The sequence below is a fragment of the Typopeltis vanoorti genome, chromosome 1, assembly GCF_054136105.1.
Source record: "Typopeltis vanoorti isolate ZY-2024b chromosome 1, IOZ_Tvanoo_1.0, whole genome shotgun sequence".
Classification (NCBI taxonomy): Eukaryota; Metazoa; Arthropoda; class Arachnida; order Uropygi; family Thelyphonidae; genus Typopeltis; species Typopeltis vanoorti.
The window spans coordinates 162,183,119-162,197,590 of NC_143549.1; the positions used below are offsets into that span (position 1 = coordinate 162,183,119).

General features: G+C 35.8%; 1 protein-coding gene across 6 annotated transcripts in view; it reads left to right on the plus strand.

Moving 5' to 3' along the window:
- The window catches only part of LOC150110589 (TBC1 domain family member 19), a 476,985-nt gene that overhangs the window by 264,095 nt on the left and 198,418 nt on the right, over positions 1-14,472 (plus strand). For all 6 annotated transcript variants that reach the window (XM_090395037.1, XM_090395020.1, XM_090395012.1 and 3 more), the window contains exon 11: positions 5,491-5,565. In XM_090395037.1, the coding sequence (XP_090251163.1) occupies positions 5,491-5,565 (75 nt within the window). The remainder of the gene's footprint in view (positions 1-5,490; positions 5,566-14,472) is intronic.

The window sequence follows — 14,472 nt, forward strand, 5'->3', positions numbered from 1 at the left end:
TGATTCTTTAAGAATATAATGACCTGTGAATGTTGGTTTCCTGTATACTGTAGTTGTAAGAATATTTGAAGGTGACGGGATGAGGAGAACGTCTAAAAAAGATAACTGGCTGTTTTCTTCTATTTCCATAGTAAACTTTATACGATGAGGAAAGGAATTAATACTGTTTAAAAGAGAAGGTAAAGAGTTTTTGCTGTGAGGCCAAATAGTAAAGATGTCATCTATATATCTTACCCAAAAAGATGGTTGAGGGAAAATAGATGCGAAGAGGACTTTTTCTAAATGTTCTAAATAAAAGTTGGCTAAAGCCGGAGAAAGAGGACTTCCCATGGCCGTTCCTTCTACTTGGCTATAAAATTTGTTTTGACATACGAAATATCCAGAATGTATTACGAAATCGAATAGTTTTATAATATCTTGAGGAAAGATGTCAGCAAGTAATTTTAAAGTATGGATTGCTGTGAGGCCAAATAGTAAATATGTCATCTTGCTATTCACAGTCATCAGATTTCTGATTTGGGCAGCTGTATATCCACAAATTTGGATCCACATCTTTCTCACATAGTTCTAAATGTGGCTAAATGTTCTACTCAACGTGCTTATAATAAACTAAGTCAACATCTTAACCGTAAATATGAAGCTCTTTCGTATAGACAATCCAATCCATTCATAACTCCAGATAATTGGATTGTAAATATATCCGGATGTCCTTTGACTAAAAGCGAAACCCTCATCCTCTCAAAAGGACATGATTTTTCTATTGTTCCAAATAAAATACCATATCTAGATTTCCTAGTAAATATTGAAAGGAATCTTAATCATCTAACCAGTGATAAAGCTAATGCTCTTCGTCTAGAAGTCGCTTCGTCTCTACTTAAGGCTAAACTTCCTCCTTCCAACATATCTCCTTCTGAAATGAAATCTTTACAGTCCTTGAGAAAAAATAATCACCTCACTATCACTAAAGCTGACAAGGGAAAAGCAACAGTAGTTATGGACTCAGCAAATTACAGAAGAAAACTTTCTCTTTTGCTTCGAGATCGCTCCACATATCAAGAAATTGATTATAATCCAACCAACAGACAACTAAAGAAATTAAATTCTCTCCTTGATGAAGTCATCAGTTTGGATAAAGACACAATTGAAAGACTTAAAACCCATTTTGCAAGACCTCCTAGATTTTATGGCCTTCCAAAAATCCATAAGATTGACTATCCTCTTCGTCCAATAGTAGATTGTATTGATTCTCCTACTTACCATATAGCCAAATATCTAGCTAAATTATTGAAATCTTACATTGCAACTCTAATTCTTTTTTAAAAAACTGCTCAGATTTCTTAGAAAAATTAAAAAATGTCTCATTACAACCTACAGATCTTATGGTTAGTTTTGATATAGAATCTTTATACCAATGTACCTCTCAAGGAAACTTCAAAATTACTTGCTGACATCTTTCCTCAAGATATTATAAAACTATTCGATTTCGTAATACATTCTGCATATTTCGTATGTCAAAACAAATTTTATTGCCAAGTAGAAGGAACGGCCATGGGAAGTCCTCTTTCTCCGGCTTTAGCCAACTTTTATTTAGAACATTTAGAAAAAGTCCTCTTCGCATCTATTTTCCCTCAACCATCTTTTTGGGTAAGATATATAGGTGACATATTTACTATTTGGCCTCACAGCAAAAAAGCTTTACCTTCCTTTTTAAACAGTATTAATTCCTTGCATCATCGTATAAAGTTTACTATGGAAATAGAAGAAAACAGCCAGTTATCTTTTTTTTTTTAGACGTTGTTGTAAGTATCCTTGAAACAACAAACCACTAATTCTATTTACACTAATACTTTGCTGATGATTTTACTCTCAATTCATCTTACTTCTATGACAAGCCAGTGCTCAGACATCTCCAGCTTCAAGATCATCTTCATCCTGTGCTTTATACATTAATCTCTATACCATCTTTCAATGGGATGAGGACAATCTGGTCATCTTACATGTTGCCAATATGCAGTCTTGTATATTCTCTCTCTCTCTCTTTCTCAAAAGGGATATCACCTCACTTTTCCTCACTAATACATGAATCACTAGACAGGATGAGATCGCTCTCTCTGGTTGAATTAACATTTAATGCCACCCTTTTCTGGCATAAACATGTGACATCAATTGCTTCCTCAACATCTAAAAAACTAGGCATTATTTTCCACTCAAGATGCTATTTTTCATCCACATATCTATTGGATATACAAATCCCAAATCAGTTCGTTCATAGAATATAATAAATTTAGTTTAATCCTTTATCCAAGTGTGAGCAAACAAAGTTTGCACCTGAAAATATCTGCAGGACGGGGGTAAGGTAGTACAACACCAGGCAACTCGCAGCAAAGGTGGAGCAAGCTAACATCACTCCTATCTCAGTATCTCCCATAATGCAAAACACATCTCCTTGCAGATATGTATAATGTTATGCATTAAGGGAAGGGCCAATACCCAGGGTCTTTTCAGTGGGAGCCAGGCCTAGAGGTGGAGATACCAGGTAGAAGCAATGGCATGTCATCTTTACCCATAGGAGTTGCCAAACGTCGTGCCACCTTTTTATTAAATTACTCTGGATTTAGAGAAAGATTTTTAAATCTCGCCTTTAAAATTTTTGTAGTATAGTAATATTTTCCATCATGGTTAGATTTTTTCATAGTGTATTTAAGCTTCCTTCTGTTCACTGGTGCAGAGTTGGCTTGATCGTAAACCTAAGAAAAGCAAACGTATTTCGTGTTTAGGAAGCAACTGCAGTGTATCAAATATGCATACTTGTTTCGTTTTTACAATAATATATACAAATAGTTGTATGAATAACAGTTATGTAATAATTTATTCACCCAAATTTCATAGTTTTGGCAACTCCTGTAGGTAAAGATGACCTGCTATTGCTTATACCTGGTATCTCCACCTCTGGGCCTGGCTCCCACTGAAGAGACCTGAATAAAGGTCGAAACTAGTTTGGGTAGTGGCCCCTCCCTTAATGCATAACATTATACATATCCACAAGGAGATGTTTTACATTATGGGAGATACTGAGATAGGAGTGATGTTAGCTTGCTCCACCTTTGCTGCAAGTTGCCCGGTGTTGTACTACCTTACCCCAGTCCTGAAGATATTTTCAGGTGCAAACTTTGTTTGCTCACACTTGGTAGGATAAAGGATTAAACTAAATTTATTATAGTCTAACCAAGTGAAAAATAAACTTTCCACATCATTCTTAGAATACTGCTCACAGTTTGGGTGATCCACATAAAATCTGCCTAAAAATTCTCTATTCTTTCCAGCAGATTGCTGTTCAGCTCATAGATGATCCCTTCCTTACAAATGCACTTTAATCCCTATATCTCACACAATGTTTCTGTGTGAGATATAGGGTTTGTTTTCTAGGTACTTTCATGATTATTACTGCTTCACTGAACTGGCAGCTTTCATTCCTTTACTTTCTGTTGGGTCTGCTAAAATAGAAGCATCATTCCTTTTTCAGCAATTGCAAACACACCAATCTGCTTTTCCTTCCTCCTGTTTTATTGTCTAACCCTGTCCCCTTGAACAGCCTTTGTCATGAAGTATTACCAACAACTTCAACTTTCATCTCTTCAAGAAAAATGTAAAGAAACTTTGACCTCCCCCCCCCCCCACATCAATGATGTTCTTAAAGGCTCTTTGACCTTTCATGTATGGGTATGATAATAATATTAAAAGTAAATAAATAAAAAAAACTCATCTGATAAGCAGTTGCCATTATGGCTTCTGATACTGTCGATCAACAGGGAATCAGTTTTCTTGTGTATGTCACCCACCTTTGGACAAATGTTATGGAAAAGTATGAAGAATCTCAAGTGGTTTCTGTTGATATCCCTAAAACGTTTGGTTGGGTTTGGTAGAAAAGATCTGCTAAGTAAGCTCCATCATGTGTTCTCTCTTCTGACTTCTAAAATTGGTTGTTAGTCTTTTTTTATCTCCTAGATGTTGTGTGCGATGGTGAATGGATTTTTTATTATTATTATTTATTATTATTATTATTATGTGACACCTCCAAGGAGTCCAAAGACTCATTGAGAGAAGGCACCTATTCTACAACTCTTTGTCTCCACCACTCAATCAACCAACTACAACGAACCACAGCTACACCAATGTCATCTGCTGCCCACCACCATTAGTATTTTCACAGACAATCATGAACATCCATGTCCATTGTGGGATTCGAACCTGCAGCCTTTTGGTTGGAGAACAGATACACTAACGACTCAACCATCAGGCTGGCAGTTTATTTATTCTCAAAAAAAGAGATTTCTCTTCTTGAGATTATATTCTAACTTCTAATCTCTCTCTCTCTCTCTTGGCATAAACATATTAAAAATGTTGTTCAGATGTTTAGTTTCTGCTGTTTACATTTCTGCAAATATTTTGATGGATACTGCTATTGGAAGTGCTATCAATAATTCATACACTCTACTTTTCTAAATCTGTTAAAACATGCAGCAGCTGTTTAAATGCCTCACAGTCCATTTCCATGCCATTTATCTATCTGGATTTTTTTTTAATGCATAGTAATTTATTTAAAACCTAGAATGCAAAAATCCTCTCACTTCTTGGTTTTTTATTGTTTCTGTATTGAGTGTCTCCTTGACTTCTCTCTGTGTTTGCATGTGTGCATTTTTCTTTTTTACCTTAGGTACCACAAATGCTCATATAATTTCATACATGAATAATTATACAATCACTTGATATTGATCAACTCTGTCATAATTTCTGTGCTACTCATACATGAAAATTCCCTTAATTATTCTCCTTAGAGTATGTGTATACAGAGGATATGACATTTATATTTCATTTGGTAAGACCTGGGTTAAAATCCTATCTGGAAGGGGAGGAACATTTATAAGGTTCCTCACTACATAGAGACACCACCAAGCTGAGTTAACTGGTCTTATACTGTTGTGGCAGGAGTTTTCTCTCATGGAAATAGGTTTGTTTCTTAGTTTTTACAGGATGAAGCTGCTGATGGAACAGAATGTTAACTGTTAACAGGTATAACATGCTGACTTGCCTTGGCTGTAATTCAGTCAAACCAAACCAAAATCATTATTATTTGCTTTTCAACTATTCAGTTTATTTTCTGTTCTCATTTTAGTTTCACTGATATTAAAACAGTACATATGTCACCAAATGATGACATATGTACTGTTGACCCATCCTACCATATAAACAAATACAGTATAACATGATTCGTCCAATTCCATCGCAAATGTAGTAACTCACACACTGTGTGCCCTCAGTGTTAGACTTAGCTGTCTCTTTAAATTACATAAGTAATTATCCCACATAAATAAGTTGTTAAAAAAAATAATGTTTTTTTTTCTTTTGAGAGTCCCTTATGTTTTGAAAGTTTATATTTTCTGCTAATTTATATATTCATAATATAGAACACATTGCATTACATTTTGTCAGGATTACCTTCAGTATCAGCATTTGAAGTCGTGTGTTTTTCAGCATGAACTTATGATTGATAAACTGATTTTCAAGGTAAGTTTTGTTTTCTCATGTACATTTTATTGTTGCAATACTATTAGTATGATTTTAGTAAAATTCAAAAAAAAAAAAAAAAAAAAAAAAACGATCTTTTTCCTGATCAGTAGATCGCACTACAGTAAACCCATAGGGCCCAGAGAAACAATATAATTTCCATGAGTGCAAGGTTTGTTATAGTGAATTTAATGAAATAAGAATCCAATTCATGAACAAATAAATACCCAACAAAGTAGTGGCATTTACTGACATATCAATCTTATCTTGCAAGCCATAGTGAAGCTCTTGGGATCATCTGTTCTCCTCATGCATTTCAAGTATTGTGGTTGGCAGTTATGAAGTATTTTAAAATTAGAATAGCTAAGGACTAAACTTGATCTTCTTGTCACCTTATGTCATATTTGGGACCATTGATGGACTGGTGATGTTCTGTATATAGTTTATCTCAATCAGACAGGCCTCACTTTCTCGTGGTATGGCTAATTTCCAGAGACAGGGCTTTGCCAAGGTGAGTGAGTATTTCAATAGAGCCATGTCTGATAGTGCTGACTATCTTCCCTAGTTAAAGGAAATGGCTTGCATCATCCAGTGAAATACCATCACCTTGCTTATTGGTGGCATGAAGTGGCTTTTGATATGTTTGGTATCTGGAGTTAATTTTCTGATTTCTATCCTACACCTCACATGCTGTGCAGTGTTGAACATGCCTTACTAGGCATGTTCAACACTGTTAATGAATTAGAGAACTGGTACCTCTTTCATTTGAAGGTACTGCAGTAAAGCAGTCTTCGCAGGCTGGCTACTAGATAATACAAACTGAATCTGGATGGTAGCATATCTGCTGGAGGCTTCCTCATCAGCTGGTGAGTAATCCTGCTACTGCATATCCTGTAAGTTGTGCCTAGAGGGAGTCCGAGCAAAGCAATATTCAGAGATCACTGTTATGGCCACACTTGGCTGACATCTTGGCACTCCCTGTGTGGGAATTATGAACACAAGTCCCTAATCCCAGCTGCATACCCTTATTCTTTAAGTTTACTGCACCACTGCAGATGTAAAATAGTCTCCCACAGAAAAATCACAAAAAAAAAAAAAAAAACATTAAAAATACCACAAAAAATTTGTAAAAAAAAAAAAAAAAAAGCGCCAAGATACTAGATAATAGCAGATTTCATGCAATAAAAAAACACTTTTAAATCCATTTCACAAACTTGGGGCATCAATGCAAACATGAATGACATGCACCACAACCATCATGTACAGGCATCAAAACCTGATTTGCTATTCCTAATGTAATCCTAATTGGCATCCTCCATGACTACTTTCCGCCTTGGCTGTCCCCACTAAATCTTGCAATCTTGCATTTCACAAAAAGGAAGGAAAATGCATTTTTGTCAAATCAGATATTCCTTGCCAAAGATTAAAAGACCTGGAATTCCTGCTTTCTGATCTACTCTTGTTCAAGATTTCCTTATTTCACTTTATAATTTTCATTTGCTATCTTTACCACTCTCCTAATTTAAACATTTTTTAACACTTATCGCTAAAAGTTGATTTCATGTAGTCTAATTACCCAGATTGTGAAATAGCTTTCTTGAGAGATTTTCAATATCCATAACACAAAGTGGCTCCCTTTTGATGACTTCACACATCATGCTGGTAGGGAAGGTGAGTCATTTGCTGTTAGTCACGATCTAACAGAAATAGATATCCCACCTACCACAATAGCAAACAATCCTCATCATTCTTCCAACACTCTGGAATTTTTTTAAAAAACAAACAAAGGAAACTAGATGTTAAAGATACCAAGCTATTTTAAACCTGGTTTTACTCCATTTCCCAAGTAAGCAAACAGACAAACAAGTCAAGTTTGCGCCTGCAAGTGTTGCAAGTCTAGCTGACCCTACATGTAGTGCAAGATCAAGGCAACTCATGGTAAAAGTAGAATAAGCTCTGATCACTAATCTTAATATTTATCAAACTTGACTTGTTTGTCTGTTTGCTTACTTGGGAAATGAAGTAAAACCAGGTTTAAAATAGCTTGGTATCTTTAACATTTATTATACCCAAGGTAAAATACTTTCTACATTTATATCTCCTCCTGAGATTTTTATTTAATAAGGTTAAAACAACTTATGGTAACTTGTTCTGGTAAAATACTTATAAGCTCTGTATTACTAAAATCTTGGTATTTCTAGCCTGGCTCCCACTGATGAGACCTCAATAAAGGTCGAAACTGGTCTGGGGTGGCCCCTCCTTGCCTTTAATACAAAGCATCATACATCTCCTCCAGGAAATGTGCTTTGTATTAAGGGTAAATATTAAGATTTGTGATCAGAGCTTATTCTACTTTTACCATGAGTTGCCTTGGTCTTGCACTACGTGCAGGGTCAGCTAGACTTGCAACACTTGCAGGTGCAAACTTGACTTGTTTATCTGTTTGCTTACTTGGGAAATGGAGTAAAACCAGGTTTAAAATAGCTTGGTATCTTTAACATTTATTATACCCAAAGTAAAATACTTTCTACAAAGGAAACTAGCTCTCCCTCCAAATACACTATAGATGTCTGCTCTTCACTTGACAACTCTTTCCATATTCTTATCCTTATCTGCATCTCTTTTTCTACAGATTGATCTGTTCCTATTTATTCATGAGTTTTGTCTACTGCAAATCCTTGACTACTGACCAATCCTTGGTTCTCTAAAAATGTACCTTTGCAGTCTGTGATAAAAAAACAGTGTAAATATTCAGGTGGCTAAGTGATAAACTTCTGCTTCTCACTATAGCCCAAATGAAGCGTAAGATCCCTTTCTAAGGCCGTTCAGCATAATTTGTGCTTCTCCATGTTTCCATTTATCTTGCATTCTCATAATGTTATCATATCACCCAAAGATAAGACAGACCTCTTGGCATCAGGCTTCATTTCAGACAAATTATGGAGACTGCAGCCATATTAGAAATAATTACTTTAATTTCCCGATGTTTCGACCTTCATATTAAGGTCATTATCTGGAGTATACACATATATATACAGAGACAAGCTATATTGCATTTCAAACAGTATGCAACGAGACAATGATTTGATCAATGTTATTGTACTGGCCTGACTAGGGAAAATTCGAAAAAAATAAAATAACTACATCAAAATTAAATAAATTATAATACTGGAATTAACTCATGTAAAAATATTATTTATTAGTATCATTTTCGCCTAAGCATCAAAGGCATCTTCAGTACACAGCTAATAGAACAATAATTGACAATTCTAAAAGGCGCCACTTAAATAGCCAATGTAAGATAACTAAAAAAGGTCATTAAATTTCCTAATTTATTTTAAAAAATTAAATTAAATAAAAAAAAATGAATAAAAATAAAAATATTTATATATACAATTAAAAAAATATTAGGAAGAATTAGCCAATTTAAAAAGTACTCTCTCCCACAAAGGGGATAGATGTAGACCATCGGATCTGTTTAAGTTAGGAGAGTGAAGTAAAGTTTCACGTTTCTTTATAAAGCTGTTCCATGAGGAACCGACTTTTGTGAAGAACTCTTGTCTTGATCCAGTGAACTCTATGTCTAGTGCTGATGGCATGCTCTGCAAGTCCAGACTGTTCAGGTTTAAAGTATTGAATATAAGACTTGTGTTCTTCTAGCCGAATAAAAGAGATATTCCTGTTGGTCCTAAATAAGTTAACCCACAAAAGCAAGGGAACTGGTAGACACCTGGATAATTGAGATGTGGAAGTTTGTCCTTTGGAGAAGTGAGAAAGGTAGTGATTTTTCTGATGGGGCGAAAGGCAACAAAGATATTTTGTGGCTTTAAAACTTTTGCTATGTGTTCACTAATGCCTTGCACATTAGGAATACGAATATTTCTCTTGTATTTGAAGAGGTAGAGATACCAAAACTGCTCAAAGCTCTTTTGATGAAAGAATTCTTATAACCATTAGATAAAAAAAAGAGTGTAAATAATATATGGCAATTCTTTCTGTAATAGCTCATCTGAAGAACATAAGGAGTGGGTCTGATGACCAGTGTTTTAATAGTTCCAGCCTTTTGACTGTGATGGTGATGAGATTCAGCATGGATATAATGGCCTGTATGAGTCTTCTTCCTAAAAACTGAGAAATGTAGGTTACCCATCTGGTTGGCAAAGAATAGATTAGATTTGATCCTTGGATGAAGTGCATTTAATTTAGAGAAAAACTGTTGTAATTCATAAGAAGAGCCATTCCAGATAGCAAAAATGTCATCCACATATCTGAACTAATGAATAGGTCTAGGTGAAATGTTGTCAAAAATACATTGTTCAAAGTGCTCCATAAAGAAGTTGGTGATAGTAGGAGAAATAGGATTGCCCATTGCTGTTCCTTCAATTTGTTGATATAACTTCTTTTTAAAAGAAAAATAACCGGAACGTATTACAAAATGAAATATTTTAATAATGTCGGAAGGAAATTCTTGTAGTAATTCAATGTTGTCAGATAAAGGAACATTAGTAAATAATGAAATAACATCTAAACGAATTATAATATCCGGAGTGTTCAAATGAAGATCTGAAATTTTATTTTTGAAATCCAAATTATTTTTTATATAAGTAGCAGTTCTTCTAGTTGAACAAGTGAGTTAATTTGATAAAAATTTTGAAATTTTATAAGTTGGACAACCTATATAGTTTACAACTGGTCTTAATGGAATACCTGGTTTATGAACTTTTGGAAGACCATACAATCTAGGTGGACTCAATTTTACTTGGGTTAATTCTGGTATTATAATTTATTTAAATATGTTTACTCACAGTATTTCCTTATTGAAACACATACATCAAAGTTATATTCTGTTTATAACATCATCAGAGAACAGTTTTATGTTTTATTACAGCAAAAGTTGTGTCCTAATTTTTTTTTTTTTTTTTGGGGGGCCAATATACGGTTGGCTGGTCAACCTATAGTACGTTAGTACTGTATATGGGTAGTGGGTTGGGAAAGGAGAAAGTTGTTTACATTTGATAGAAAAGCCTGTATGTTGTATTCCTTGGGAAATACGTCAGGGGAAGACTATTCCACAGTACCTCAGTAGCAGGGATGAAGGAGAGGAAAAGAAACTTGTTCTGTAGGTTTCAAAGTGTACTGTGAAAGGATGTTGGGTGGGAGCTGTACGTGTTTCAATGGGCTTAGTACAAAGTGGGGGAATTATTGATGCTGTTTCAGATGAACATTTCCCATGGAAATATTTATAGAATATACAAGTCGCAGAGACCAAGCATCTATGTGAAAGTGAGGGGAGTGAGTTGGTGAGAGATGGGTCATTTATCAGTCTTATTGCTCTCCTCTGTATTGAGTCAAGCATTTTGAGGGAGCTTTTAGGAGCCCCACTCCAAATGTGAGAGCAGTATTCGATAGCTGGGCAGATTTGTCATTCGTATAATGTTAACAGCTGTTTAAAGGTGAAGTAGTGTCTTGAGCAGAAGAGAAAACCTAATTTTTTGAAAGCTGAGGATGCAATGATCGTAATGTGTTTATGCCAGGAGAGTCTTGATGTCAGGGTAATTCCAAGAAGAGAAATCTCATCTTGTCTGGGAATTTTAGTGTTATCAAAAACAATGTTGGGGGAAAATGGTTCTTTTTTGTGAGAAATAAGACAGAACTGGGTTTTACTAGCTTTGAAGTTGACGAGGTTATCTGAGCCCCCATTGGAGGATGGCTTGGAGATCAGAATTAAGGGCAGTGGTGGTTGATGTTCTGTAGGTCAAAGTGAGTTGTGTAGAGTAGGGTTTGTCAAATGAGAGAGAGGAGTGTGATGGTGCTGTCTGCAAAACTGTGTATTGTGTTAGAGGTCACATGAAGTAGGCCATTAATATATAGAAGGAAGAGGGTTGGTGAGAGAACTTAACCTTGTGGGACCCCAGCATTAGTTGGATGGTGAGAGGATAGGGAGCCATCTACCATCACACATAGTGTTTGCCCAGACAGGAAGCTGGCAATCCATCTGCAGAACAGTCCAAATGATGGAAGTTTGCTTAGTAAGCTTTTGTGCCAGACCCAGTCAAAGGCTTTAGAGATATCAAGTGGAACTACTTGGGATTTGCCGAATTTCTCCATGGCATTTGTTCAGCGATGGGTGATGTATGAGAGTAGACCTCCTGTTGATCGGTTTTGACAGAATCCATACTGGTGGTCGCTTAATTGCCAGACAGGAAACTGGTAATCCATCTGCAGAAGTCCTGAGACAGTCCAAATGATGGAAGTTTGCTTAGTAAGCCTTTGTGCCAGACCTGGTCAAAGGCTTTAGAGATATCAAGTGCAACTACTTGGGATTTGCCGAATTTCTCCATGGCATTTGTTCAGCAATGGGTGATGTATTAGAGTAGACCTCCTGTTGATCGGTTTTGACAGAATCCATACTGGTGGTCGCTTAATTGCCAGACAGGAAACTGGTAATCCATCTGCAGAAGTCCTGAGACAGTCCAAATGATGGAAGTTTGCTTAGTAAGCCTTTGTGCCAGACCTGGTCAAAGGCTTTAGAGATATCAAGTGCAACTACTTGGGATTTGCCGAATTTCTCCATGGCATTTGTTCAGCAATGGGTGATGTATTAGAGTAGACCTCCTGTTGATCGGTTTTGACAAAATCCATTCTGGTGGTCGCTTCATAGTTGGTTACCTTTGAGGTAGAGAAGGAGTTGAGAGTTTATGGTTTTCTCCATCACTTTAGATAGGACTGTAGTGAGTGAGGTAGCGCAGTAGTTAGATGGTAATGATTTATCACCCTTTTTTAGGAAAGAGTTGAATGTGGGCCAGTTTCCAGGCTTTGGGATATATACCAGTGGAGTAAGAGAGTGTGTACAGACGGCATAGGATAGGAGTCAGTTCTGTTGTGCAGACCTTCAGGGCAATTGGGGAAATGCCATCAGGGCCAGGAGACTTGAGAGTTGTTATATTACAGTTAAGATCCTGGATTATGTACAGTCCTATTTATAATTAACTCTTAGACGGAAAGGTTATGTGAGTAGAATATGTGCCTTCCATATTCTTGGATAAATCCCAAGAATATGGAAGGCACATATTCCACCCACATAACCTTTTCATCTAAGAGTCATAAATAGGACTGTACATAATCCAGGATCTTAACTCTAATATAACAACTCTTGTGTTAAATTAGGACACCACTTTTACTGTAATAAAATTATCTATATGAAATTGTTCTCTGATCATTGTCTCTGATCAAATCATTGTCTCTTTGTTGAAATGTAATATAACTTCTCTCTCTCTCTCTCTCTCTGTGCGTGTGTGTGTGTGCATGCATGCTCCAGATGATGACCTTAATATGAAGTTTGAAATGTCGGGAAATAAAAGTAATTATTTCTAACATGGTTGTAGTCTCCATAATTTGTCTGAAATGAATTCTGATCACTGTGTAATGCTAAAGGAAAGGATTTTTGGCATCAGTCTTTTCCTCCAACTCTTTTACAGATGATCAAAGTAAATCACCTTCTTCAATATCAAGCTCACCATATACCTTCTCTGGTCTTTCAACAGAAAGACATTAGTGAAATACTCATTTATCTCAATATTAATACATCACCTAGTGGTAGTATCCCTCCGCATATGTTCAAAATTTATGTTGCAGATTTAACACTCATCCTGTATTGCCTATATAAGCTGGTACACTTGGCATCTACCCAAGTAGCATGAAAGCAAGCCTTTATCCAGTCTGTCCCTAAATTAATGTCCTACTGCTCTCAAATCAGTACTCTTGAAAGTGGTGGATAGGGTCTTCAAGAACTACCTTTTCACTACCTGGAGACCTATCAGTTAAATTAGTGATTACCAGTATCACCGAATCTAGTACAATCACACTAGATTGTAGTTTTCATGTAGCCATAAGCATAAATAAATAAAAACTGAATCTAGTATGGATTTTGTGATTCTCATTCTACAGTAGATCTCCTCACTATTTTTGCCCAACGTTGGGCAAGATTTAATGAGGAAATAATTTGGAGAAACGATTTGAAATGATTGAAATGAAATGATTTGGAGAAACCAATTGGTTGCTCTTCATATCTCAAAGACATTGGATTATGTCTGGCATCAAGGCTTTCTCAACAAGTTATTGATTGGATGCCAGGTGGCAGTTCGCTGGCAGGCTTGTGCATGAGCAATCTGGGTTCAGATAAGTTTTTTTTTTTTTTTTGGCTAATTAATTGTGGATTTTTATTTGTTTATGTGTAACAGTTTCTTTAGAAGTTGTGCGCTTGCAATGTTTGTAGTGTATGGGCTTGTTTGTTTGAGATTAGCTTATAAAATCTTTAAACTTACATGAGGTATACTGATCAAAAACAAGTTGACTGGAGTTTGTCTCTGCATTAGTTAAATTTTCATTTTAGTTGTTTTATGAAATGTGAGGTGTGTTAGATGTCTTCATAGAATTATGGTGATAAGTTATGGATTTTTAAGGGGTGAAGGAGAGTGTGTGTGTGTGTGTGCAAAGTGCAACTTGAATGCAGAGTTGATGAGCAGTGATGTATCAGTGACTCTCTGCAATTACATTCTCACAACTATTGGTAATAATAGTGAGAATGTAATGTGAAGAATGAGTGCCTGTCTAATAGTGAAGAGAGATACTTATGAAAGAGCAGTGAGTAAGTGGTAAAAAGTTATGAAAAAGCAAGCAAGTAATCTGGTGAAAGGCATGTGATGGTGGCATGAATGATATAAATGATACGAGCATAGTGAAAGTCTGGAATAGTGAATGTAGTACAAATGTTGTGTCGTAAGACAGAGGAAAATGTGAAAGATGGTGGAATGGTAGAATAATAAATGAAGAATGGCAAAGAAGCTAGCATGAAAGATGTGAACACTAGTGAAGATATTAGAAAAGAATTGATAAGGTTGAGGAATG